The sequence below is a fragment of the Ipomoea nil genome, unplaced genomic scaffold, assembly GCF_001879475.1.
Source record: "Ipomoea nil cultivar Tokyo-kokei standard unplaced genomic scaffold, Asagao_1.1 scaffold1421, whole genome shotgun sequence".
NCBI classification, from domain to species: domain Eukaryota; kingdom Viridiplantae; phylum Streptophyta; class Magnoliopsida; order Solanales; family Convolvulaceae; genus Ipomoea; species Ipomoea nil.
The window spans coordinates 6,853,812-6,881,101 of record NW_017617849.1 but is presented as its reverse complement, the minus strand read 5'-3'; the positions used below and the strand labels follow the sequence as shown (position 1 = coordinate 6,881,101).

The window sequence follows — 27,290 nt, the reverse complement described above, 5'->3', positions numbered from 1 at the left end:
CGAAACAATTCCGTGCCCAACTAATATAGCATTATAGCGTGTGAGAGATACAGTGTACTAATAAGTGAAGTTGTGCGTATATGGAATAAAATTATAGGGCAATATTCAGGTGCAAATCACCTTTTACATGCGAATCTAGAACTGAAGAAATGTACGGTAAATATCACATGAATGCATTGTGTTGCTATGCATTCATGTAATACTTATGGTGTTGTGCACTTATATAGGATTTACTGTGCATACCTTTAAAAATTCACACGTTCGCATAGAAAGGTTGACTTGCATTTGAACGCAAATATATATATATGTGTGTGTGTGTGTGTGTGTGTGTAATACACTAAAAATAAACGTGTAATATATATATATATAAATAAATCTATATATTAAAATCTACCACCACAAGAAGCCATGCATGTATTAGAGTAGGAGTAGACTAGTTCAATTTATTATTTTGGTTATATCAATAGTATATATCAATAATTTACCTTATCTCATGAAACATCAATCGTTATACCGTGCATCAGGGCGCACATAGCAATGTGCGCCCCGCGCCTCCTAAAATGACGTCGTTTTGTTAAGTTGTGTGGGGAATTAACTCAATGGAAATGTATGTGTATTCAGTTATAAAATTCTGTATTTTCATGTATAAAAATTTGTGTTTTTAGGTATAAAATTCTGTACATTCGGAACAGGGGATTTTTATCCTTTTAAAAAAAATTGTGTTATCAGGTATAAAATTTTGTGTTTTCTATCATATAATTATATACATCCAAAACATGGGAATTTTCAGTTATAAAATTCTGTATTTTTAGGTATAAAATTATGTGTTTTATATTATATAATTTTGTACATTCGAAATATGGAGATTTTCAGTTATAAAAATTTTATGTTTTCAGGTATAAAAGTATGTGTTTTCAAGTATAAAATTATGTGTTTTCTATTATACAATTCTGTATATTTGAAACATGAAATTTTTTTTAAAGAGTTAACAGTAGACACGCGAAAAGAGTACAAAACGAGATCGTTTTGGAACAGAGTGCACAATGCAATTTTGGATGAACACCCATATCCATTGTACGCCCTGGTGCAAGGTATAATTTGCCGTGAAACATACGGTATAGCGATTAGTTATTGATTTAGACGTGAATTCATATATTTATTTGTGACATGACTTCTCCGTCAAGCTAGTTGTCAACTCATATCCATTGGGCTTCAATTCGTTGTGTAGTGAGTTGACGAAGATCGAGATGGGTCTTCGCCCATTCATCTGTAATTAAGAAGACCCGTATAGGTTGGGTCTTCGCCCAGTGACGTAACTTTGGATGAACACCCATCCATTGAATCATTTCTCTTATTTTAGGGTAACAATTTTAAATTAATTAATTTATAGTGCTAATAAGGAACAATATAATTCAGTAAAACATAGTATTAATTTAGTGAATGAGAAGTTTAATTTCACTCAAACATATTATTAAAAGCATAATAAAAACATATTAGAATGAAAAAATTAAGTTATCAAAAAATAATCTCAATATCTATTACTCCCTACATTATTTTCCTTCCCACTATATCTAAAAAATTACTAGTACGTAAACAAAAACATCCTAGTACCCTTGTCTTTTTCATATTAAAAATACTACTAGTATAATGTTTTGACCAAGTCCCCGCGGTCATATATATATTCATCATAATTCATATAAATTATATTACTTTATCTGTAGGTATTTGGTTTTATCCTTGATATAAATACAAGCTAAGGAACGAGCGAGCCATTATATTACATACAACTCAACTAGTTTTGCCTTCATACATACGTTAATCTCTCATCATCATATCTTCTGAAAATTCCTCCCTTTCGATCTCCATCTCCATCTTCAAAATAAAGCTAGCTTAGCTTGATATATATAAAGACGTCATCAATGGCTGGCGGCGCCAAGGAGCGTACCATGGAGGCCACGCCGACGTGGGCAATTGCCGTCGTCTGCTTTGTACTCATTGCCATCTCCATTGCCATTGAACAGCTCTTTCATCACCTTGGAGCGGTACATACATACATACATACATACATATATCTATATTTATATATATGCAGGAAGCTAAGACTTCAGTACCTCTTATTTCGATGCTATATATATATATATATATATATATATATATATATATCCAAAAAGAAAATATAAAAGAAATCATTTCTTTTTCAACCACCCTTAAGTGACCTTAATTGAAGAATTTCAATTATTTTTTGTGTTTTTTAGTTGTTATTGAGGAAGCAAAAGAAAGCTCTACATGAATCACTTGAGAAGATCAAATCAGGTATAATAATATAATTATTATCTCAATTATATTTTTTAATATGTGTTTTTATATATTTTTTAATATCTCGATTATATATATTATTAAACTCCTAATTAAAATAATTAATTATGTTTAATTTGTAACAGAGCTGATGCTTATGGGGTTCATATCACTGTTGCTGACAATATTTCAAGACACAGTGTCTAATATATGTGTCCCCAAAAGTGTTGGAAACTCTTGGCATCCTTGTCACAAAATGAAAGACCCATCCGAAATAGAAGACCCATGCAAAGCTAAGGTATATATTATTAATATACTTTTCTCCTCTTTTTTTTTTTTTTTTAATCTTTCATTCTTTAATATAAAAAGCTAAAATAAGAGAATATACTTATTTTAAAAATTGCAATCTATTATAAATGGAAAAGAACGATGGCATTGCTATAAATACTAAATGTAAAGTTGTTATTTCATAATATATTTTATCTACAGCAATATGAAGTGAGAAAAAGATAGGTATTTAAGTAGATAAGGGTACTAGTGGCTCAGGTAGGTGTCTTTAGATCAGATGCCAATAAATATATGTGTGTGTGCGTGCGTGGGTAGGTAGGTTGTAGGAGTACCAATAATTGTTATTATATATGAACTTATGCCAGTTTTTACGTTTGTTAAGTTGGAAAGAAGATGAAAAAACTATTTTTCAAAGGAAAATAAGAAAATTGTTTTAAATTATTATTTTTTAAAAGAGGTACGGTGGTCAAGTGGGTAGAATATATTTTTATACTTAAAAGTCAATAGTTGAATTCTTGTCAAACATTTTCTCAGTCGAGTCCGTTACATAAGGTTATTGTATTTTATATGCATATATGCAGGGAAAAGTCCAGTTTGCTTCTGCCTATGCAATACACCAGCTCCACATCTTTATCTTTGCATTGGCAGTGACTCATGTGGTGTACTGTATTACAACGTGGGGGCTGGGCAAACTAAAGGTAATTAATTAATTAATCACAATTCATAATTTAAATTTATTTGTTAATCTGATTAATGTGCCTCGTAAAATGATTATATATATATTAGCAGAAGTATATAGTACCACGTGTGTTGAATTATTGTCTTATAATAGAAAAGTCATAAGTTAGTTATTCATTTTGTCCTAAGTCCTAATGTCGTGAAAGTAGGGGTAAGATGATGAAGACTGCTCAATACTAACGATTGGACTTCATGGCTTATTATCAATATATAATTGAATAATGCAGATGAGAAGTTGGAAAGACTGGGAACATGAGACAAAAACACTTGACTACCAGTTTTACCATGGTAACAAATTTACAATTCCTTTCCTACTTTGGATAAATGTCACGCACACTTATGTAATAATTCTCAAATCACATAGAAAATATAAATCACACTATGAAGACTTTGTGTACCGACTCAATTGAGATGATATTGACAAAAACTGAACATTTGACGCTTAGACTTTAAGTGTGAGAGTTATGCTCCGATCCATCCATTAGACCAAAGTGGTCTTGGTATTATTGACCAGTGATCAAAATTGTCAATACTCAATATTACTAATTAATTACATTCTTTTATGATTGACAAACTTTAATTTGAACAAGATACACTTTCAACCCTATATACAATTTTTCACAATTTTTGCTGGAAGACATAAAACCCAATAAGATGGTGTTTCTACTATAGACGGTGGTTGAAAATGTTTACTAAAAAAAAAAAAAAAAAACTCTTAATCACACATTTTGATGTTACCTGGCTACTTGTTTGTCTTAACAAATGGAGTGAAGAATAAGTATCATTCTATCTTTTTGAAAATTTCTTTGGCATTATTATTTTTAAGATAAAATAAAATTTTATCTGAAATTAAGCATTTGTGGTCACAGATCCTGAGAGGTTCAGATTTGCAAGAGACACGACATTTGTACAACGACATTCGCACTTTTGGAACAAGTCATCAATATTTCTTTGGATTGTAAGCCCAACATTTTTTTATTTTGGTTTATCTTTTTGTTTCAAAATATCTCCGACTCTTATTTTTATTGTACTAAATTAAAATGTATTTAGCACATATTAACATTAATATACCATAAGAAAATTTTTACAATAACAATAAACTCAAATTTAATAATTTAATAAATATGTTTTAAGTTTTAACTACTTTTTATCAATTAATTTCTTTCATTTTTTTCCTTGTCTTTTATTTGCAGGCTTGTTTTTTCCGACAATTCTTTGGTTCGGTTGCAAAAGTTGATTATATCACCCTCAGGCACGGTTTTGTAATGGTGCGGTGCAACTGATTGTCTGTCTAGCTACTTGTTTTCATCTTTTTTTTTTTTTTGAATGGTAATTTGATAATCTACATAAATACATAATAATTACAGTACTTAATTGAATATCTGCAGGCACATTTACCACCTCAGAATCGACCAAATTTTGATTTCCAGATGTACATTTCTCTGGCACTAGAGGAAGATATCAAAGAAGTGGTTGAAATAAGGTTTTTGTCCTAAAATATTATTGTCCTTCTCTCTCTCTCTCTCTTTTTTTTTTTTTTTAATGATAAGGAAAATCAGCAGTGGTTACGCCAGGGTGTGCTCGGTGTAAATTGCGCCTTATGACCTTAACTAACAAAAGAACACGAGGAGGTAAATAGAGCTTAAGTTGCTCATAGTTGTCTGGCTCAAACCAAGAAGGTTAAATGACTACTTTTACCAGAAATTAAATTTGTAACATTGTGTTACCAAATTAACAAGTTGGACGAACTTGATTACCCCTGTTGTCCTTCTCCTTCCATGGTTGGCTTGCTTATTACTGTTGAAGAGACTCAATTGCATTTTCTGATCTGTGGTTAATTGTGTGTTGCAGTCCAGTATTATGGCTGTTTGCAGTTTTGTCTTTTCTTACCAACACCAATGGTAAGCCATTTATATATATATAATAATCACTTTACTAGCTGTACAGAAATAATATAATTCAGATTTTAAGCATTGCCCATTGTTTATATATGGTTTTGAGTTGAATGTGACATTGGGTTTTTGGTTGTTGGATCAGGATGGTACTCGTATCTTTGGCTGCCATTTATTCCTTTATTCGTAAGAAAAAATGCATATGAATTTGAGTAGTGTTATCATTGGAGTTAAAGGTGTGTATTATTATAGTGGGAAATTAATTAAAATGGAAGTTGCAGATAATACTGGTGGTGGGAGCAAAACTACAGGTGATCATAACAAATATGGGAATGAGAATTAAAGAAAGTGGAGATGTAGTGAAGGGAGCACCAGTGGTTGAGCCTGGCGATAATCTTTTCTGGTTCAACCGCCCTTCCTTTATGCTCTTTCTCATTCATTTTGTTCTCTTTCAGGTTCTATATAATTCATTCCCATCTCCTCATACATTATATTAACAAATACTAGATTTGAGGAATTGAATTGGGAACATTTTGTCTTTGTTAACACTGCAGAATGCATTCCAAGTTGCTTTCTTTTTCTGGAGCTGGGTAAGCACTATATATACTACCAAATTTTCAATGGATTTTTGGGCTTTCTCTTTTTTTTTTTTTAATAGTGACAAGGGAAATCAGCAGTCAGTATCTGAAATATGTATTAGGGAAACCTCGCGGTGATCCTAACTGGTAAATGATCACAAAGAGATAAATTAAACCAACTTAATTAAGTTATTCATGACTGACTAGCTTAAACCAAAAAGGTCAATATGTCACTCTAACAAAAATGAAACTTGTAACCATGTGGTTACCCCATCTAACCAATTTAGTCGGAGTTGAGGTTTCCTTTTCAATCATCAGAAGTGTGACCCTCTTTTTTTTTTTTCCTGTAATAATGCAGTACAAGTTTGGTGTACCTTCTTGCTTCCACAAGAATGTTGCAGACGTAGCCATCAGGCTGTCAATGGGGTGAGTTCAACCACAAAACAACTCACATTTCTCTTAATTTTTTATGGATTTTCAGTTCTCTAAATTAGAATAATCTTGATTATATTGTTGCAGGGTCATAATACATTTTCTGTGCAGCTATGTCACACTCCCTCTCTACGCCTTAGTCAATCAAGTATTTCTTTTATCCGTATAAACTTTTAAGTTAAGACAGAACGCATCATCGATTTCTCCGAACTTACAATGATGTCTGAATTATATATATATATATATGAACAGATGGGGTCAAGCATGAAACCGGTCATCTTCGGCGACAACGTAGCATCGGCGATAAAAAATTGGCGGCATGCGGCCAAGTACCGGGCGAAGCACGGCCACGGGCGGCGGTCGGAGCACGCCAGCCCACTGCACGGCTCCCCTGTTCACTTGCTAAGCGAGTACCAACAAAATTCTGCCGACCACGACGACGCTGATGACTTAGTCTGGGCCAATTCCGGCGGCACTTCCGCCGAACCTCACAGAAACTTAAGCCAAGAAAAAGGTCCGGCGGCCGGCGCAATGGAGATCTCGATCAAATGAGTGAAATTAGCTTCAATTATTTCTCTGTGCCGGTCAATAAAAACAACCGAAGAATTCGGTTGATATACCAATCAAGGGCTTCTTCTTTTCTACTGTATCAGTTCCGTGTCAGACTAATATAGCGTATGAGTGTACCACGTAAAGTTGTTTAGTTACCACGTCATATTTTATTTTCGTTGGAACAAGATCTTGTATTATATATATTTTTAATCAAATGATAAGTACAATTATTTTTCCAACTTCTTATGTGACTAATCTTTTTGACCACCACAAAAGTCAAACTAAGTTGTCCAGTATCCTAACCCTTTCAATCAAAAAGAATCTGAATTGATTCAATTGAACTTGTAAAATTACTCAATTAACTATGTTATAACTTGGATAAGTTGTCCTTAAAAATTAATATTATTTATTTACCTATTCCATGCCGATACATTCTTATTCTTATCATTTACTATACCTACCCTAATCAATGCTACTTTATTTATTTACCTATTGCATGCCAATACATTCTTATTGTTATCATTTACTATACCTACCCTAATCAATGAGTAGCATATTATCATTCACTATACCTACCCTAATCAATGAATATCATATTTGTTACTCGGTATTTAATTACTAAAGAGTGACATATAAAAATAATAATAATAATAATAAAGGTGAAATAAGTCATTCAACTTTTATGAAAGTGTAAAGCCATCAAACTTTAAAAAGCTTCAAAAAGTCATTGGACTTAGCTTGAAAGAATTGTGTAATTAAATTATTTTTTACCTGTTATAACGGTTTAATAACAAGTTATAGGCTTATAGCTGACTTAGGGTGACCACGGTTCTAGTTCCTAATCGTCAATTTTCAATTTCGAAAAATGACGAACCAACAATTCCAGTTATTTGACTTGTCGGTTCGAACTTTTTTTTTTTTTTTGGTAAATCCTATTTTCTATTCTTAAAATAGTCCAAATTCAACAATTAATTCTTTTTTTTTAAAAAAAAAATCATTCTAAAAAAAAAAAAAAAAAGCAATAGTTATACCAGATATTTAAAATTTAAAGTTAAATTAAACAATAAAAATAATTTTGGGCTTGCATTTAATTTTACCAACATTAAGTTGCCCATTGTTATATCCTGCACAAGTAAATTGTGGGCCTTAAAAATCTCATGTTTCGTATGTACATAATTGTATAGTAGAATACACATAAACTCCTAACATAATACACATAATCTAACATATATAATACATAATACACATAAATTCTTAGGGCTTGTGCGCCCTGGTGCATGAAATTTGCCTTAAGTTACTTACGTATCTTGAAAAAATTAAGTGCAAGCCCAAAATTTTATTTATTTTTTAGTTTAATTTTAAAATTTAAATATTTGAAATAATCATTTTAAAAAATAGAATGACGAAATTCCAAAAAAAAATTGTTGAATTTGGACTATTTAAAAAATTAAAAATAATAAAATTTAAAAAAATAAAAATAAAAATAAACCGATTCGAATCGACATTTCAAATCGAAATTGTCAATTTAGAACTGGAATCACGGTCACTCCTAAATCACCTATAACATATCGTTAACCTGCTATAGAAGGTAGTTAATTAAAAAGAGTATAGTCTAATTGCATTATTTTCAAGTTCAATGACTTATTTAAAGCTTTTTAGAGTTCAATGACTTAAATGCATTTTTCATACAAGTTGAATGACTTATTTGGCCGTTATTCTAAAAAAAAAAAAAAACATAATCAAATTAATTTTTAGTAAACAAAAACAAGAAAATTTGGACAGACCATATATATATATATATATATATATCACGAAGAAAAATATTATTTGGACTCTAAAAATTTACTCTTACATTTTATTTTCTCACACAAATTTTGTATGTAGATATCTTTTTTTACATTCACAGAATGAAAATAATCCGTCATTATTTGCTAGAGAATCATTTAACTCATGTCTTAGCACGGGCTACGAATTCTATGTTTGGCTTAGGTTCGTGGTTCACTGTGCCACCAACCTGTATCTCATCTCTTATTGATGCTTAATGAAGTTTTATCTTTTTCTTTAACAAAAAAAGTAAAAGAGTAGAGTTTGGAATTACCTAGAGAAGAATTAAGAATACTAATTCAATTTGGGAGAAGAATACTAATTCAATGTTTTGACCAAGTGGTGGTCATGTTCATCATATAAATTACTACTTTTAGGAAAAGTCATCACTGTTTGACATTTTATATGTATTGGCAATTGCATTATATATACACACACCCAAGGTATTAAACACTATCTCTTTCAAGTCCCCATCGTCCATCTGTCTTGTAAATAATTGCAGAAGATCAGAGCTTGGTAGCTTAGAGACGTTAATGGCGGGCAAGGAGCGTACCATGGAGGCGACGCCGACGTGGGCTATCGCCGTCGTCTGCTTCATACTCGTCGCCATTTCTATTGCCATTGAACAACTCTTTCATCACCTTGGAATGGTACGTACCTTTTACAACTCTTTACTCCATCTTTACTCTTAAATTCAATTCATTAAATTATCCATATTTCTGCTTAGCTTGCTGGGTTGAATTTTTTTTTTTTTTTTTTGGCATTTCTTACTTCACTACTATACTATCATGCAAAAGAGAATCTATCTAAGAATACAATTTCAAAAGAATTCACCTTTTTTTTTTTTTTCAATCATTGAAATCAATCTCTTTAATTTTTGGTAAGAGATATCAGTGTATGTAAGATCAAAACAACATTGAAAAATGTTTTATTTGCTCTCTTTAATTTTTTTGACAGTGGCTATTGAGGAAGCACAAGAAAGCTCTACATGAAGCACTAGACAAGATTAAAGCAGGTATTATATAATTATTATCTTTAATTTTTAAACTTTATTTATATCTTGATTATAGTTAATTATGAAAAAAAAAAAATTATATTTGTAACAGAGCTGATGCTTATGGGGTTCATATCACTGTTGCTGACAATATTTCAAGACCCAGTGTCTAACATATGTATCCCCGAAAGTGTTGGAAACTCTTGGCATCCTTGTGACAAAATCAAAGACCCATCTAAAATAGATGACCCTTGCATAAAAAAGGTATTATTAATATATACTTTTCTCTCCCTTTCTCTTTTTATCCTCAATTTTCATCATTTTATATAAATTGATGAGATTCGTTCTCACAAGACTACTAGTACAGTTTCAGTTGATTATATATATATACACACTAGTAATTTATAGTTTCTTGATTATTTAATTATATTATATTGGTTTTTAATTAATTAAATTAGTTAAGTTTTGTTTACTGATATATATGCATATATGCATATGCAGGGAAAAGTCCAATTTGCATCCTCATATGCAATACACCAGCTGCACATCTTTATTTTTGCATTGGCAGTAACTCATGTGCTGTATAGCATTACAACTTGGGGGCTGGGCAGACTAAAGGTATTGAATGAATCTAATTCAATTCATTCAAGTTTCAATTTGGTCCAGTCGAGAACAATTTTTGTCACGTTTAATATATAATTAATTTTGTTGTAGAGTCGTTAGCAGTATTGTAAAAATAAGGGGAAGATGATAGAGATAAGAGAGGATAGATGATGGAGGACTAGTGAAAACTACAGAATTGGATATATTCAGTTATTCTAATTGAACTGAAATTAAATGCAGATGAGGACTTGGAAAGCTTGGGAGGATGGGACAAGAACACTTGACTACCAATTCTACAATGGTAATTAAATTAAAAAAAAAAAATTATTCTTTACTACTATAAAAGTCATATTGCATAGATGCATGCTGCAGATCCTGAGAGGTTCCGATATGCAAGAGACACATCATTTGTACAACGACATTCGAACTTTTGGAGCAAGTCGCCAATACTTCTATGGATTGTAAGCCCAACCAACATTTTTCGTTTCTCTTTTTTGTTATTAGATCAAAATGTGTATGGCAATGCCCGTGGCATATGATATGATCTTCCTAATGTTAGTTATTAATTTTGTTTTATTTTTGACCTGTATGTGTTTATATGGTGCAGGCTTGTTTTTTCCGACAATTTTTTAGTTCAGTTGCAGAAGTTGATTATACCACCCTCAGGCACGGCTTTGTAATGGTACGCTGCAACTGATTATCCAGCTTTTTTTTTTTTTTTTTAAGTGCAGGGTAATTATCTACATACAAAACAATTACTACAGTAGTTAATTGAATATGTGCAGGCACATTTACCACCTGAGAATGAAGTAAATTTTGATTTCCGGTTGTACATTAATATGGCACTTGAAGAAGATATCAAAAAAGTGGTTGGAATAAGGTTTTCTTTTTTCTGCTAAAAATTTGTGGTCTTTCCCCTTTCTTGAATGGTTTGCTTATTACTGTTAAAGTTAAAGAGATCGACTTAAGTGCGTTAATTGTGTGTTGCAGTCCAGTATTATGGGTGTTTGCAGTTCTGTCTTTTCTTACAAACACCAATGGTAAGCCATTTATATATATTTATTAGTGTATGTACAGATTTTAATTAAGCATTATATTATTGGGCATTTATATATGGATTTGAGAGTGGGTTTTTGGTTGTTGGATCAGGATGGTACTCGTATCTCTGGCTGCCATTTATTCCTCTAATTGTAAGAAAATTGAATTGAAGTTATGGCTGGGTGTTTAATTTCATGCATGCAATATATATAATAATGTTTTGAATTGAATCATCGATCAGTTCGTTTTATATTGGGAAAAATGGGTGGTTGCAATTCAGATACTGCTGGTGGTGGGGGCAAAGCTTCAAATGATCATAACAAAGATGGGAGGGAGAATTCAAGAAAGGGGAGATGTATTGAAGGGAGCACCAGTGGTTGAGCCTGGAGATAATCTTTTCTGGTTCAATCGCCCTTCTTTAATGCTCTTCTTCATTCGTTTTGTTCTCTTTCAGGTCCATTCAATTCCCTTCCCATCCCACCTTACTTCATTCATATATTAACAAATAGATTTGAGGATTTTGTATGTAAATTTTTATTTTTTTTTTCTTGATCTGCACTGCAGAATGCATTCCAAGTTGCTTTCTTTTTCTGGAGCTGGGTAAGCACTACACTGCCAAATTTTCAATGGATTTCTGGGTGTCCTTTTCGATCAGTATACAATATATATATAGGTTTTACTACCCTCTGATCATTTTTTTGTGTGATAATGCAGGTTAAGTTTGGTTTATTTTCTTGCTTCCACAGGAATGCTGCAGACATAGCTATCAGGCTGTCAATGGGGTGAGTATAATTGAAGCATGTGCTCCATCTCAACTAAAAGACTAAGCTAATAGTTAGATTGCACATTAATAGTTATATGCTCAATAAGTAGTCAACCACAAATTTAAAACACCTCACATCTCTCTTAATCTTGATTATATTGTTGAGTTGTAGGGTGATAATACAAATTCTGTGCAGCTATGTCACACTCCCTCTCTATGCCTTAGTTACACAGGTATTTTTCATTTTTTCCCAATTCCCAGCGAGCATCCTCAAACTCTGCAAACTAAATTAAAACCATATGTCCTTCAACTTACGATGATGTATGAACAGATGGGGTCAAGCATGAAACCGGTGATCTTCGGCGACAACGTAGCATCGGCAATAAAGACGTGGCACCGTGCAGCCAGGCAGCGGGCGAGGCGCGGGCAGCGATCAGAAAACTCCACCCCGTTTACAAGCAGGCCGGCGACGCCACTGCACGGGATGTCCCCTGTTCACTTGCTAAGCGACTTCCAACATAACGCCGCCGATAGCCTCCAAGCGTCTCCCCGGGGACCTGCCTCTGACGACCAAGTCTGGGCCAATTCCGCCGCCGCCACTTCCGCTTCTCCCCGGAGAAACTTAAGCTCTAACGACGACCAACATGAAATTCAGATTGTGTCCAATGATTTCTCTTTTGTCAACAACAAACACAACTAGAAGTAGGTTGATATATAATCAACTTCTTGCACTGTATGTATGTGTGTATCTAATATCTATACTGGGCGTATGTAGGGGTGGCCCCAAATATGACCTACCATTTATTTATAATTATAGGTTCAGATTCATACCCAAATCTTAATATTTGTATCATAAGATTCATTATTTATATGCATAAAATACATCGGTTCATTTCCACCCATAGGTGTATGGTATAGCAGAAAACAGTTTGAGAGGAGCTAATAATTATCTACAAAGATTCAAAGAACTGAGTTTTCAATCTTGAATGAACAAAAAACAGAAAACTACAAGACAAAAGCTACTATACCCAGACCACAATGAACATGCAACAAAACTTGTATCAAGAATCTAAAGACTTAGCTGCCAAAAACGTATGGTCTCTTGTTTGTGTCTTGCGGACAGACAGATATTCTTGGATATCTTGATTTGCAGGTATTATATGTAATAAAGCTTTGCATTTCTTCTTGGCAGGCAAGGCAACATCGATCTAAACATTATCTGATGCCAATCTAATTGCAACATTATTATCTCGTTGTGACTCTTCGGCCTTAGCTCCAGCAGCCAGCCTCTCAGCTGCCAATCTTTCTTCCAGTGCCCTTGCACCTCTTTCCCTGCAATTTATCAATCCTTAAGAAATCTGAATCATTTTACCAATATATGAAAGGGTCTGATAGATTACCTCCTCCTAGATGCTTCAATAGGGTCAGAACCAGGCAATAGGGCAACTCCAAGAGTATAGCCTGTCTCTTCATTTGAAGCCTCAGATCTTTTACCACACAGCATTCGATCAAATATAGCAGCGATGGGATCAATCACAGGTCTGCATCAAATACATACATTGAGAAAATGCAAATAAATTCCCAAGAAACTTGACAGCATATAATATATTACAATTCAAGATTACCTGAGAAATTCAGGGAAGAATGTGGAGAATGCAAATTCATCACTTGGATCGCCCTTGAGTTTGGTTTCTGGTTTCCTCTGCCAGTATCTGAGGTAAATCCATCCTATATATGTGCCAAATACTAAAGTAGGAAGGTACGATACTGAATCCACTGTGAACAAACTTATTATAGCAATAGACAGCAGCAGTGCAAGAGTAGGCAGCCACTGCAAACATCCCCAAGGTGTGAGAAAGATCGAGAAGCTATAAACATGTTTTCACTAGCTCGTTCACAAATAATAATTCTTGAGATTTTACCTTTGCTCTTAGTTTCAAGAAAGGCAACTGTTGGTCAGGCATGATTTGCTTGACACCAACTAAGAGACCATAAAGGACCCCTTGGAAGCCGGAAATAGGCAGATAACTATCAAAGAGGTTGACAAAGAAAATTAAGAAAAATCAGAAGCTACTGAGCTTCATCTTTGACATATATATATGCATACAGTAAAAGCATAATATCATATCATACTGGGAATTGAAGTTCAAAAGTGTAGAACACTAGAACCTAGAGACAAAAGAATGGAGATCAGAATATGAAGGAGAAGTAAGAGAAAGCGGATGTGATAAATTGGACAAGTAACGAGATTTGGAGATGAAGGGCTAAACATAGAAAAGATCAGATCCCGCATGCATCACTTACAGGTAGCTTTCGTCTCTCGTTACGTAGTACAATGAGAGAGCAGTGACGAAAACACAAACAGCAGTCAAAAAGTTGACAATGAAGATAAACATCAGAAATCCCTTAGAACCCCAAATAGGTTGAAGCAGCTTTCCAATGAAAAGTAGACCAACAGTGCTGACAACCACCTACACATAAATAATACTAAACTTCTTAAAGCTCTTTGAAATATAAGGTAGAAGATTATGCAAAGAAAATAAAAATAGACATACCCCATATATGGACTGCTCAACATAACCAGCTGTTATAAGATTCCATGCAAAGGGAATAGTCCTGCAAAAACAGCAAATAATGGGTGCGTTCAATAAAGCATTACAAGTGTTACTCGATCTGCAAGTCTGATAAATGATAATCACAGCGTGACAGTACACATGGTGAGAGTTCTCTACTCTGTCTACATAGAGCAATCAAAGACTACAAATATAATGTCCGACCGCTTGTCATCACCACAAGATAAAATATAGTTTCAATAATGATTAACTATGTGCCAACAGCAGAAATAGTTGTTTTTGGGAACCAAAACATTTAACATTCCAACATTCAAACCCTGAGTTTCAATCATAAAACCTCCACACATCATCGATCACAGGCATCACCTCCGATCCAATCCCTAGAAGAAAAATAGAAACCTATATTATATTTTCCAAATCCAATGAATTTTTGTGTATAACAAGGCCTTGAAACTGGAGCAACCACCACATGAGTCAATTTGGCTAGGCCAATTCAAGATTCCTCTATTCCCATTATTGGTTTCTTTTTTAAAAAATCATGATCTTTACAGTTCAGCTCAGATTAAGGTCTCAGATATAATACATTCCGAACAGAAATCAGACAACAGCGGAATGGAATGCAAAACAGATTGTTTTGGCAATATAATTAAGCAAGCAAGAAAGAAAGAAAAATACTTAGCAGGGATAAGTGCGAGATAGGAAAGAGCAGAGGGGACAATCTGAACAACAGTGTAGCCACCGACAAGCACCACCGCTATCCCCTTGCACAGCCGCGTGAAACCCGTATTCATATTGCCACTGCTCATCTTGCTCAAGCAAAATCAATGTACCTACCTACAACTTAACAAAACACAAAAATTCAGTCTCAAACTCCGGCCATCCTCGATCACACAACACCGGCATTTCCACAATTCACACATACACACAACGCGTTCCAGATCTGCCGATAATAAACACAAAACAATTTAATTTGCCCGCGCGCTGCGTATATAGTATTCTATACCTGAGATATGCGATCCGGTGATTATCAGACGAGTACTGTATGTTTAGAGTAGTGTTTATAGTACTGAAAGCGGATACTATAAAGTGAGCTTCAACACAAAACGAAAGCCATTGTAGTACGGAATTTGTGAGGAGGTGTTGCCGTGTTAGAGATCGATCGGAGTGTGAGTGTGAAGGTGACGGGAAAACAAACGTGATCTCAATTTCAAAACTAGCCTAGTGTCTCACGTATCTGCATGTTCGGTTTTACTAAAAATAGCAAAGGTTGATCATATTAATAAAGGAAGCAAAATAATACATTTTTCATTTTTTAAATTTCTTTTCCCCATATCTATATCCATATGGAGCTGCAATTATTATCAAAAAACGCTTTTGTATTTTTATAAAATAAATATGTAAAAAAAAGTTGTTATTCAATTTACATATTCAACCAGATCATTAACAACTAATTTTACCAAACATTAATTACGCAATTAATTGATGAATCAAATTAGCTAATACAATCAATCAATCAAATTTAAATAATTAATACAATGCACTAATCACCGAATACATCTACCTCTAATGGTATCTGATACCTACCTAATTTTAGTTGCTATAATTAGAAATATAAATGCACTAATATACAGAACTGGTGAAAAAAGATAGCGTTTATATACAACACTTTGTATGTTTTGTAGTAATTTATTGAAGCCGAAAGAGAACATCAACACGTACTATGTAGATAGAAAACCATGGCTGCCTCTAGTCAAGTGCAAGCATTCCTATGAATTGGCACCCATTGCGAATTTCCTTGGAGCAAAAGATAGACGATCCAAGTAAGTTTCGGAGAAAGAAACAAGGACGCGATGACAAGCCAAAGCTGAAGCTTTGACAAAGATCACGCACAGGGAGAAGAAGGATCTCAGCATCAGGATTGGATCTTTCCTTGCAGAAGAAAGTGCGTTGAAGAAAATCACTTTGAGCCGTTGATCTCTCAGGATCAGTTTATAATCATAGATAGCCGTTCCAGTTGCCAACTGAACGTCGGAACTGAACTGTGTAGCTTTTCCCAGAGCTTTAGACATCCATTGATACAGTACATCTGCAAGAACCCTGCAGAAATGTTGACGGAAGACATTTGCCTCCTCTGAAACCATTGCACGAAATAATGAAGCTCCGTCCTGTATCAGGAGTGAAGGGCAGAATCAGTAAAATTAAAAATAATGGTGGATAGTGACAAGGACATGGTGGGGAGAGGGGAGGGGGTCATTGTGTGTCGCAAATGTACGAACTATAGCCATGATGTATCAGCAACATGAATTCTAACACTACTAGAAGAGAAAGAAACATATGAGCAAAGTGGCATATTTTATGTGGGTTTTTATTCAGGCTGTCATAGCTGAAAGGTACTCACTGCTGTCATCAGGAGCCTTCTTAGCACTGCACCATCTTTAGAGGGTAGTAATCTTACCACCAAGTTTGCAACATCAACTGTCCCACTGACTTCCTTGGCAGAATAAACAAGTGATTCTTGAGAGTTGGACCCCAGCACAGAATGCAACCCTTTCCTAAACAGACAGTAAAAGACTCAATGTGAGGGAGTGTTTCCTCCATTTTAACGACTCCATATAATATTGAAAACTTTGTATATATGAAATAGGTGCGAGCGAGTCTACGACACAGACTGTTTTTATATTTAACCTATTAAAGCAATTGATGGTTGAGTCAAGTGGTAAAGTTTCAGAAATTCAGTTCCAAGAACTCTCAACAAGTCTACAAGGCAATATTTTTATTAAATAGATATGGGGAAGAAATTAATTTTTTAAAAAACAAATCCTTCTGACTGGTGGAAACATAATTGCCAACAGAGCACGTCAAAGCACAATAGTGGAACAAATTTTTTGAAGTGATTGTTTGCAACAAGTGGAAAAAAGAAATCCAATAATGCTAAACAAAGAGTTTGCAGAGGTCTTAATGAAACCAACCAATTAGATAAATTTGAGGTGTAGGCAGAAGTTATAATACAGTCACAAAAACTGTTACCAATTAAAAGAGTGCTGAAAAGATAAATGGTATACCTAGTTGCTCCAACTCTTAAGAAAAGAGAAAGCCTTTTCCATTGGAATTCTTTCCTTCTATTCAGGACCACCTGCACATAAACAAATAAAGATAAGAAACCAACATAATAGGTTATGTAACCTTGACTTATATCATCAATTAATAGCATAAAATATAACATTCTACAACAGAACAAGGGAATTCCCAAATAGGAGTCACAATAGATAGAGTAGCAGATTGAATTTTTCAGAGCATGTATGAGAACTTTGACATACAATACTTCTAACATCAATATATACATATACATCAACACACACACATAAAGCACTATTCCAGGCTAAACCATACAGAGTGTAGGATCTTCCTCATGGCAGGTGAATTATCTGTGAGAAGTTTCCGAACAACATAGGGGTAAGCAGCTTCAAATGTTTTAAACTTTGGATCTGCAGCCATTGCTAATCCTGAGAATACCAAGCAAGGGTTAAATCTTAGTTGATTCAGAAGGAACTAGATCCCTATGTATAATGATGAAACTGGAAATTAACTTCACAAATTAATCAACAAAGAAATATAAGTATATAACATGAATGAAAAGGAGAGAATCCTAGTGCTTTAGTTTACTACTATGGTTCAAGACAACAAGTCAACAACTAACAATATCCTCTGCAAGTTTGGCAAAGCATTTGTTCAGAATGTCCCTGTTGTCACCATATATGCCACCCCAAAGTGCACAACATATCTTAACCATAGTTATCACGGCGCCCTTTTAAGTCGCGGCGCTCCCCGACCGCCTTGTCGCCTAGGCGCCCGCCTAGGCGATGAGTAATATATATATATATATATATATATATATATATATATATATATATATATATATTTTCATATTATACAACAATTACTGCCAGCATATTTTATATAATATAATAATAATAATAATAATAATATGAGAATATATATTGGGAAGAATTAATTATATATAATATATGTGGCAGCAGTGCAGCACAGTGCACTGCCAGCACATATATATATATATATTATATACTCCGTATATATTTTGTTGGAAATAGGCATCCTTATTTATTATACTCTAGGAAGTTGTAGCTGCAGTAGCTTTCATTTACAAAACAGAAGCAGAAAAAGGCTACAACTTTCTAGGAGTAATAAAGTAAATATAAAGTAAATAAGTCTGAACGAAGAAGCCAAGAAGAAAGAAAGAAGGAAAAGGAAGAAAAAAATCAAGAATGGCAGTCGACGGCGGCGGTGGCAGAAGAAAGAAGCACCGATGACGACCCACGGCGGTGGCTGTGGGTCACTGGATTGGCTTTCTTCTTCTCTGTCAGTTCGAGGGAAGTCGCCGACGCAGTCATACCATTTTTTAAAAAAAAAAATAAAGTTAAAAATGGGTAGGGTTTATGGGTTTGGACGCCGAATCAGCGTCCTTGGCGTCATCGGGGATGCCTAGGCGACGCCAGAGCTCGCCTCACCATTTTCAGGCGAGGCGAAGCCTCCAGGCGTCCTGTCTCCACCGACAGGACGCCTAGGCGACGCCACGTTAGAGGTGGAAGGAAGCCATTCTACATCAATATATGAATATCTTAATATACAAAAGGGCATGTGATTTGATGATATACCTTCTAACGAAGCAAGAGACCGGAGGAGAAGGGTATAATATGGAGGCATGCGGAAATGATACTTGAATGCCACAGACACTATTTTACCAAGAACCTTCAGAACAAGTATCACAATGATTAGCCAGCTAATTGGAGCAACAACATAATGTACAGACCAGAGCAATAGAGCAGATAACTTCAGCATCTCACCCTTTTCTAGACAAGGTTTTGCAAATAAAAAAGGGAAAGAAAAGGTGGAGTTTGAAGCCAATCCCAAGTGAGCACACTAAGAAACAAAGATATCTTCAAAATAGTATCATGTTCAACAAGTTGCTTGCCAACTATGCAAGCAATATGGTTAATGAGGCTGATTTCCATCCATTAAGTATTGAGGTTCAAAATATGATAATTTCAGATTGCAAACAGTCAGGCAGACAGGCACTAAAGTTCATCATTTTTCATTGCCACAGAATAAGTTTTGGATAATATAAAGGAGTAGAATATTTGATAGAGAGAACTAAAAGGCATTATTCTTTAGTCATGTGATTTTTTAATAATAAAAAAATGACAAACACTAGCATCAGAAGATACGACTCTTACCCGACTAAATTTTACATCAGGAATTCCATCCTTAAATTCAACTTCTCCTAAAGCAATCTCCAGTTCCTAAAATTATGTACACAACAGGAAAGTTAGCTAAGTAAAAGAATTTGATAAGCTAATTCAGTAATGAAAAATCCTTCACCATTTCAAGTAAATCCTTAATGACAAATTAGAGAAGAAAAATTTGAAAGAGTAAGCATTGATCTTAAAGGAAGTACCATGGTAACAAGTCTCATATCAGTCCCTGGCCTTATGACATCCATTTGACAAAGTGCCTGCACAAGAGATGCCCAATCACCATTTACAATATGCACTATGGACGCAAGCATGGCATACTGATGCTTCTTTTCCATCCGACAAAGCAATCCGAAATCAAGAAACCTGAAGTAATTGATAGATAAACAAAATTTATTAATATATGACATCTTATCAATTGAGATTATCTAATGCTCTGCAGTAAGGGTATCAAATGAGTTCACCCTATTTGTCCTGAAGAAGTGTAACGCAGATTTCCAGGATGTGGATCAGCATGCAGTAAGCCAGTCTCAATGAGTTGAACTAGTGATGCCTCTACTCCTTTGTTTACCTAAAGTATTACCAAAGCAAAGGGATCAATGAGCACTGTGAATGCAAGTACAAAAAAATAAAATAAATATTTAAGACTGAATATCATTTTGGTAAAAGAAGAAGAAGAAGAAGAAAAATTGTAATCATAGAGGGGAGATTCAAGATTTTGAATTTCTAGAACCTTTTCTGTTAAATCACCTCAACAGCCTAACCACTCAATGAATATTGATGAACTTTATACGATTAAGAAGTCTCGACTTGTTCATATTTATTAAAGCCAATGTTGCAAAAATTGCGCCTAGGCGCTAGGCAGCGCCCGGCCGCGTCGAGGAACGCCAGAATCGGCCTCCTCCCCGGCCGGCCACCTGGGCGGTCTAGGCGGCGAATAACCCCCTAAATAAATAAATAAATAAACGCCTAGCATCTTTTTCAACACTAATTAAAGCAAATAAAAAGAAAATAGAGAATTTCAACTCACTAGATCAAGCAGACGGCGCTTGGCATCATTTTGCAGTCTCTCTGAATTTGTTGAATGATGACCAACAGAATCCTTTGTAGATATCGTCATTAAATCCGTTGGACTTTCACCAACCATCCATTCCATTGTTAAAACTCTCTTTCTACTGAGATGTGGTAAAACTTTTGGTACACGGATAAAGGAAAAACGAGAATGTATATCCTGCATATTTGTTTCAAAAAAGCTTGAGAAAACTGAAAAGCAACTCTTGGTGTGAAGTGCAGCATCAGCTACTCAAAGCTGGAAAACATTAACATTCACTCAGAAAGTCTGTCATTCAAGAATTTATCATAGAAAGACAATTTTGTTGATTGGGCACTTGCTTTTATAATCAGTCTTTGGTTTAAACTGTAGATTCAAATTTTCTTGTCCCATTTTATGCTAATTTTCTATATATATTTATTTAGATAAGATTTTCTTTGTGTAAATACACGCATACACACACATATACATTCATGTTATTCCATTTCTATAGTTCTATAGCTTTTTTTAGCAGAAGGGAGACACAGGATCAGGGTGGGTTCTATTGGCACGCTTTTAAGAAAAAGGGAAGCTAAAATACCATAAATTCTGAAGCATTTGCAGCCTCCAATGTGTAATCTAATTCCCCAGCTAAACCTTTCCCAAGCTCATCAGCATAAAGGCGAAGATCATTTTTCCTTCTTGCTATCTTTTGCAAAAGACCCAGCTGAAACAGTATGGTAAAAAGTTAAGCCACCTAAGCAAGCACACTACAGGCATAACTTAGGATCAGAACAAATGGACTCGGACACATACCCCAATGCGTAGAATATAAACATCCCGAACTACCACATGGCGTAGATCAGGACGCTGAACTTTCACAGCAACACTAAAACCATCAAGAGTATTTCCTCTATAGACCTGAACACACAGAAAAAAAAAAAAAAAAAAAGGCAATACACGTAGTAAAGATACCATAATTGAAAAATATGCAAAGCCCACAAATCAGAAAGCCTTTAAAAGGTGCGGGTTTCATCTGCAAAACTCAGATAAGCAACCTGACCAAATGAAGCTGCAGCAACAGGCTCCTCAGAGATGTAGCTAAATACTTTTTCAATTGGAGAACCTAATTCTTCCTCAATAATCTTCATAGCTGTAGCCCTTGGAAAAGGAGGGACTTGATCATGCAGTGAAGACAATGCCTGCAATCATTAACTTAAACCAAAAATGAAACTACCACATGATCTACCAGAGACATCTATGTACGTTAATTGCAAAGAATATAGAATATAGAAGTCAGAAGTCAGAAGTCAGCTGAAATATAAGCAAGAAGCAAGGAAAGACTAGGAAAGGTGTACACGTACTGGACCAATATATAGTTTTTTTTCTTAATCCACAGGTAATGACTCTTCAGATTTGTTGCTAAGATGTACTTTTCTGGTGTTGAAAATATAAGATGCAATACTGTATAAGCTACATTAGATGGCCCATTTTCAAGTGTCAACTATAAAGCATACTAAGCAAGAAAAAAAGGCACTGCAAACTGCTGCTGCTTATTATCATCAAGATTTACAATAAGCATATGATGAATTGCAGAATTGATTAGGCAAAGTAATATAGAGCATGCATATTTCATTTTTCCCAACCTTTGAAATTTCAGAACCAATAATATCTGGTCTTGTGGAGAGAGACTGACCAACTGCAAAACAAGAAAGATGAACCCGGATGCTTGTATTTGTCAACAAGGTAAAAGAAAATATATAATCGTTGTGCAATTAGCAAGCAATAGAAGAAAATAACAAAATAAATACTTCCATTTCCTAAACTCAGAAGATATTCTATCTTACCTTTTATAAAAGTGGGGCCCAAGCTTAGCATTGTCTCCTTTAACACACATCCAAAGACATATCTTGAAGTTTCTCTATCAATTTCCGTATTCATAGTGGGAAGAATCCCAAAGATCTGAAATCTGATTGTGGCAGAGGCAAAGGCAGTGAATACCTGTCAAATATACAAGCCAGAAAATGGGAGTAACTTAACAACAGCTTTCTCATATATAATGAAATTAAAGAACAGTTGATAAAAGACATATTAGTTTTATGTTCCAAAGATCATATGGTGCACAAACAGAGTTAATTGCTTTCTATTCTTTTTCTTTCCTATGTTCAATGATCACGATTCATGAATATAGTGGGTAGGAAGCAAATTGAGAAAAGTAGAAAACAGAAAGAAGCTCACAGATATGCAATAAATTGAAACATATATTAGTACCTCAAGAAGACGGAAAGCCACTATGTGCGGCCTCAATTTGAAATAGTCAGCAACTTCTTGAGGATCATATTTTTCAGGAAGTGGCCCAGTCCATAGCTTCACGAGACAGTAGAAATAATTTGAGTATGCCTCTAGTGCTCTGAGATCAGCCATAAACAAGTCTAATCCCGACAGTTCTGCCAACATTGTTGAGGCTGGAAAATTAATATACAGTATAACAAGGAAGAATACACTCAAATTATCATTGATGCATGGCAATATGATTCATCACATGCATTCCTAGATTGGCAATGCCTCAGATAAGCTGCTTAAACAAATACCAAAACTATTAATGTCTCTTCCCATAGATGATTCATGGAATTGTTTAACACAACCCCCTTGTCCTCACTTTGATTAGCCCTAACTCTTGGCTCACACACATCTGGTGTTCCTAAACAAAATCCTATCTACATATATGCTAACAGTATAACACAAATTTGGCACACTCAAGCATGAAATGAACTATGTCAAATCAATTTACAACTAGCGCTGCACAGAGTACATCATAATTGAGCTCCAGAAAACCAAACCTGGATAGCTAGGTTGAGGCCAACGAGTCCGACTCTTAAGCTCAGCAGCAGAAGCATTCGGGTCCTCGATATTCCGCAACCAAACCACATCGCTAACCGATTTCGAGACCTGAGGGATTCGAAAGGCCTCGTTGGCCCATCGCAGGCCTTTGGCGATGCCTTTCTTTAGAAATTCCGAGTCCTTACGAACCACCTCCACTACATTGTCCAAAGCACCGCCGTGCCCCGCCTTGGGCTTCGGCGCAGCCTTACTCTTCTTAACCGCAGTGGAAGTGGCCTTTACTGAGCAGAGTAGTGGTACGGAAGCAGCTAATTGTGCTGCAAAAGCCATCCGGCGGCCTCGCCAGGATATGATTCTACGAGCTAAGGATAGACGTGTCGCTGTTATATGGCGGGTCGTCTCTGTGGCGAAGGTTGAGTTGGACTGAAAATGCGAAGAAAGATCATTTTAGACAGTTAAAATTTGCACTTTATTCAACATAGTTTGTTAGTATTATGAATTTAGTCACAATGTTATTGTAAATAATACTTACATATAGGCCTGTTTGGTAAATGGCGGTTAATGGATAGCTGTTGGCTGATTGAGTTAATTAAATGGTATAACTAGTTAATAACATTAGTTGATTGTAGAAAAGTGTTTGGTAAATTAGCTGATAGTTGGTTGGTATAATTTCTTTTCTCAAAAGCTAATTAAAAAAATTTATTTTAGTAGCTTTTGAATTTTAGCATTTTGGAGTTACAAAAAGCTAATTAACCAAATTTATATTAATTTTTTTAACTAAGTCAAATAATTAATAGTGGTCAAATAAATCAAAATTGGAACAGAGCATATATTCTCCAAAATAGGCAAAAAAAAAAAAAAAAAAAAAAGGTCATCGAACTTTAGCTGAAAAATTAAATACCCACAGTGGATTGCTTTCTCGGGGGTTGAGAAGGCGACACCATGGTGTCACCTTCTCTTCTCTTTCTCCGTGACCAGTGACGGTTTGCCGGTCGTCGAACACTTTTTTGCTTGAAATTTTTGTTGGAAGGTGGTCGGATCTCTAATGACACATAATACCATGTCAATTATCGACTTTTCTGCTTCATTGCATCAAAATGAGTTGTTAATGGGTGTAATTGCACCTTTAAAAAAGTTAAAGTTGTTAATTGACTTTTTAGTTAAAGTTTGAAAGTCTATTTGACCATTTTCCCTTATTATACTATTTTTGGAAAAGGGTCAAATAGGCCCTTAAACTTTAGTTTAAAAGTCAATTAGACCCTTAAACTTTTTAAAGGTGCAATTACACCCATCAACAATTCATTTAGGTGCAATGAAGCCCAAAAACAAGTTAATGACCTGCTATCACAGGTCATTAGGGTTCAAGCCACCTTCCGACAAAAAAAAAAAAAAAAAAAAAAAGTGTTCGGCGATCGACCGACGAAATTTTCATTAAAAAAAAAAAAAGTGACCAGCGACCGACGAACGGTCGCCGGCGGTCACTTTTTTCTCGGAAATTTCGCCGGAAGGTGGCCTGAACCCTAATGACCTGTGATAGCAGGTCATTAACTTGTTTTTGGGCTTCATTGCACCTAAATGAATTGCTGGTGGGTGTAATTGCACATTTAAAAAGTCTAGGGGCCTAATTGACTTTTAAGTTAAAGTTCGAGGGCCTATTTGACCATTTTCCCTATTATTTTTATAGAGTTAATACCATCTGAGGTCCTCCAAGTATAGTGATTTTGCCACGTTTAGTCCTAAACTTTCAAATTGACCATTTATGGTCCTTCGACTTTCAAATTTAACCATTCATGGTCCAAGTTAACCACCCATGGTTCTTCAAGTTTTGAAATTTAACCAGTAGTGTCCTCATGAAAGGACCATGGTTGGTTAAAATTTAATAGTTGAAGGACCATGGGTGGTTAACTAGGACCACGAATGGTAAAGTTTGAAAGTCGAAGGACCACATATGGTCAATTTGAAAGTTTAGGACTAAACATGGCAAAACCACTATACTCGGAGGATCTTAGATGGTATTAACTCTATTTTTATATATATAAAGAAATTTTAGTCGTTTTAGAGTAACATGGGGTACTTAAAATTACAATTCAACAAATGAATGGTACTATAATTTTCTCTAACTAAATACTATAATTTACCTTGCTATAAAATAAAATATAAAAGAAATTCCAACTATATCCAACCAGACACTCATTAACAAAGCACTCCCATATGTATAAACATGGAAATCTCTCCCTTGAGATTCAGCCTTTTGGGAGAATGGAAATCTCCCCTATTGTTGGACGATGTAACTTGTGAGACACTGGCCAGCAATAAAAAAACTAAATGTTTTTCTCCATTTTTCTTTCATTTGCTATTATTATTATTATTATTATTATTATTATTATTATTACTATTATATAATATTCGTTGTCTCTACCACTATAAAATTAATTCGAATTAAATTCATGATGTACTTACAAAATTTAATTATTACACTAACAATATGCATGCTTTACCAATTGTCCCAAATGATTAGGTTCCTTTCATTAATATTTAATTTACGAAATCTTAACTATAATATAATCATATGGTTTAGTGAGCAATTGCTCACCAAATCATATGATTATATTATAGTTAAGATTTATTTATTTATTTATTACATGGTGCATAAAATTTCAAATTAACCTTAATTCATTTTCATCTCTCTTGCCTCATCCAATCCATCTAAAAACTCACAAATAAACTTCAATTGAGATTATTTTAATGAGGTCAATCTTAAAAATTTAGTACATAGTATTTAATATTACAAATTTTTAAGAACTTAGTAAACTACAATAGTAATTGAATTTCAATTTTCAGAGTCACCATATATCAAAATTTTTAGACCTTTGTGATTTCTAACAATTTTCAGAGTCACCACGGATAAAAAATTTTAGACCTTTGAGATTTCTAACTCTAGAAATCTCAAAGGTCTATAAATTTTGATCCGTTGTGACTCTAAAAATTGTAATTCAATTACTATTGTAGTTTACTAAGTTCTTAAAAATTTGTAATATTAAATACTATGTACTAAAATTTTAATATAGTTTAAGATTTGTAGTAATCACCCACCTTAAATACCAATTCTTATTTAAATTGTAAACATATTTATGTTCATAATTATATTTTATCATAGCAATTCACACATAATTATTAAATAACAAAATTTTTATATATGAATAAATCTCATATAGGGTACATTTTTATAACATATTTGCTGTACATCGCACGAGACAAATACTAGTAATATTAATAAAAGGAGCCTAAATTACCTAATAAAACAATAAAATGGGGTATATAAAACTTATTTTTCATAGGAACTGCTTTCTCTCCAAATTAAACAATTGCTTTCTCTCCCTTTTTCATCAGTAAAGGTCCTGCGACTCCATCCTCCGACTGCCGGCTGACGCTCTAATGGAGGGTTGAGTCGGCGGTGTCATTAGTAGACTCAATCATCTGGTTGTTTTAGGAATAAGCGTTAGATCTCAGATTTTCTCCGATCGTTCTTTTTCAGAGAAGGCGTAGAGACTCTCCAGATCTGACAGGTTTTCTATCACA

General features: G+C 34.4%; 4 protein-coding genes and 1 long non-coding RNA gene across 7 annotated transcripts; 2 read left to right on the top strand and 3 right to left on the bottom strand.

Annotated features, from left to right (window-relative positions):
- The first annotated feature begins 1,746 nt into the window (after positions 1-1,746).
- Positions 1,747-7,018, top strand: LOC109187474 (MLO-like protein 12). 2 transcript variants are annotated; one of them, XM_019337668.1, is made up of 15 exons: positions 1,747-2,042; positions 2,256-2,313; positions 2,442-2,593; positions 3,165-3,281; positions 3,549-3,609; positions 4,191-4,279; positions 4,515-4,589; positions 4,710-4,804; positions 5,173-5,222; positions 5,359-5,399; positions 5,489-5,668; positions 5,768-5,803; positions 6,150-6,217; positions 6,311-6,371; positions 6,476-7,018. In XM_019337668.1, exons 1-15 carry the CDS (start codon positions 1,920-1,922, stop codon positions 6,773-6,775), a joined length of 1,506 nt encoding a protein of 501 aa, XP_019193213.1. In that variant the 5' UTR covers positions 1,747-1,919; the 3' UTR covers positions 6,776-7,018. The 2 variants fall into 2 exon arrangements, with proteins under 2 accessions (XP_019193213.1, XP_019193214.1); XM_019337669.1 differs by having other exon boundaries at positions 1,749-2,042; positions 5,495-5,668.
- Positions 5,611-11,728, bottom strand: LOC109187485. Its single transcript, XR_002055272.1, has 3 exons — positions 11,716-11,728; positions 10,532-10,533; positions 5,611-5,690 (listed from the first exon to the last, which is right to left on the bottom strand). It is a non-coding gene; the product is annotated as an uncharacterized LOC109187485 (long non-coding RNA).
- Positions 9,015-12,830, top strand: LOC109187472 (MLO-like protein 12). Its single transcript, XM_019337666.1, has 15 exons — positions 9,015-9,249; positions 9,557-9,614; positions 9,706-9,857; positions 10,095-10,211; positions 10,437-10,497; positions 10,569-10,657; positions 10,804-10,878; positions 10,982-11,076; positions 11,187-11,236; positions 11,346-11,386; positions 11,515-11,688; positions 11,799-11,834; positions 11,949-12,016; positions 12,170-12,230; positions 12,329-12,830. Exons 1-15 carry the CDS (start codon positions 9,133-9,135, stop codon positions 12,695-12,697), a joined length of 1,563 nt encoding a protein of 520 aa, XP_019193211.1. The 5' UTR covers positions 9,015-9,132; the 3' UTR covers positions 12,698-12,830.
- A 102-nt stretch (positions 12,831-12,932) lies between these two features.
- LOC109187478 (rhomboid-like protein 19) lies at positions 12,933-15,824 on the bottom strand. 2 transcript variants are annotated; one of them, XM_019337678.1, is made up of 8 exons: positions 15,574-15,824; positions 15,246-15,410; positions 14,553-14,613; positions 14,302-14,468; positions 13,920-14,025; positions 13,623-13,828; positions 13,398-13,538; positions 12,933-13,329 (listed from the first exon to the last, which is right to left on the bottom strand). In XM_019337678.1, exons 2-8 carry the CDS (start codon positions 15,374-15,376, stop codon positions 13,206-13,208), a joined length of 936 nt encoding a protein of 311 aa, XP_019193223.1. In that variant the 5' UTR covers positions 15,377-15,410; positions 15,574-15,824; the 3' UTR covers positions 12,933-13,205. The 2 variants fall into 2 exon arrangements, with proteins under 2 accessions (XP_019193223.1, XP_019193224.1); XM_019337679.1 differs by having other exon boundaries at positions 15,246-15,404.
- A 197-nt stretch (positions 15,825-16,021) lies between these two features.
- On the bottom strand, positions 16,022-24,154 carry LOC109187469 (uncharacterized protein slr1919). The gene is made up of 16 exons (XM_019337659.1): positions 23,711-24,154; positions 23,142-23,317; positions 22,718-22,871; positions 22,517-22,569; positions 21,929-22,072; positions 21,687-21,791; positions 21,472-21,597; positions 20,871-21,071; positions 20,305-20,411; positions 20,044-20,206; positions 19,823-19,888; positions 19,244-19,337; positions 17,961-18,073; positions 17,633-17,703; positions 16,969-17,122; positions 16,022-16,735 (listed from the first exon to the last, which is right to left on the bottom strand). The coding sequence occupies exons 1-16, from the start codon at positions 24,039-24,041 to the stop codon at positions 16,337-16,339; spliced, it is 2,457 nt and encodes an 818-aa protein (XP_019193204.1). The 5' UTR covers positions 24,042-24,154; the 3' UTR covers positions 16,022-16,336.
- Positions 24,155-27,290: the final 3,136 nt, after the last annotated feature.

What these genes read in the sequence shown, in the direction of transcription:
- LOC109187474 (XM_019337668.1), top strand. Translation starts at nt 1,920, where the DNA reads ATGGCTGGCGGCGCCAAGGAGCGTACCATGGAGGCCACGCCGACGTGG. An exon ending in ACTTGAGAAGATCAAATCAG is followed by an intron (nt 2,314 to 2,441) that starts GTATAATAATAT and finishes AATTTGTAACAG; the next exon opens with AGCTGATGCTTATGGGGTTC. An exon ending in TTCATTTTGTTCTCTTTCAG is followed by an intron (nt 5,669 to 5,767) that starts GTTCTATATAAT and finishes TTAACACTGCAG; the next exon opens with AATGCATTCCAAGTTGCTTT.
- LOC109187472 (XM_019337666.1), top strand. Translation starts at nt 9,133, where the DNA reads ATGGCGGGCAAGGAGCGTACCATGGAGGCGACGCCGACGTGGGCTATC. An exon ending in ACTAGACAAGATTAAAGCAG is followed by an intron (nt 9,615 to 9,705) that starts GTATTATATAAT and finishes TATTTGTAACAG; the next exon opens with AGCTGATGCTTATGGGGTTC. An exon ending in CTTTCTTTTTCTGGAGCTGG is followed by an intron (nt 11,835 to 11,948) that starts GTAAGCACTACA and finishes GTGATAATGCAG; the next exon opens with GTTAAGTTTGGTTTATTTTC.
- LOC109187478 (XM_019337678.1), bottom strand. Translation starts at nt 15,376, where the DNA reads ATGAGCAGTGGCAATATGAATACGGGTTTCACGCGGCTGTGCAAGGGG. An exon ending in TTGAGCAGTCCATATATGGG is followed by an intron (nt 14,469 to 14,552) that starts GTATGTCTATTT and finishes ATTTATGTGTAG; the next exon opens with GTGGTTGTCAGCACTGTTGG. An exon ending in ACGAGAGACGAAAGCTACCT is followed by an intron (nt 14,026 to 14,301) that starts GTAAGTGATGCA and finishes CCTCTTTGATAG; the next exon opens with TTATCTGCCTATTTCCGGCT.
- LOC109187469 (XM_019337659.1), bottom strand. Translation starts at nt 24,041, where the DNA reads ATGGCTTTTGCAGCACAATTAGCTGCTTCCGTACCACTACTCTGCTCA. An exon ending in GCCTCAACCTAGCTATCCAG is followed by an intron (nt 23,318 to 23,710) that starts GTTTGGTTTTCT and finishes CAATGTTGGCAG; the next exon opens with AACTGTCGGGATTAGACTTG. An exon ending in TGAGGAAGATCCTACACTCT is followed by an intron (nt 17,704 to 17,960) that starts GTATGGTTTAGC and finishes GTTTATGTGCAG; the next exon opens with GTGGTCCTGAATAGAAGGAA.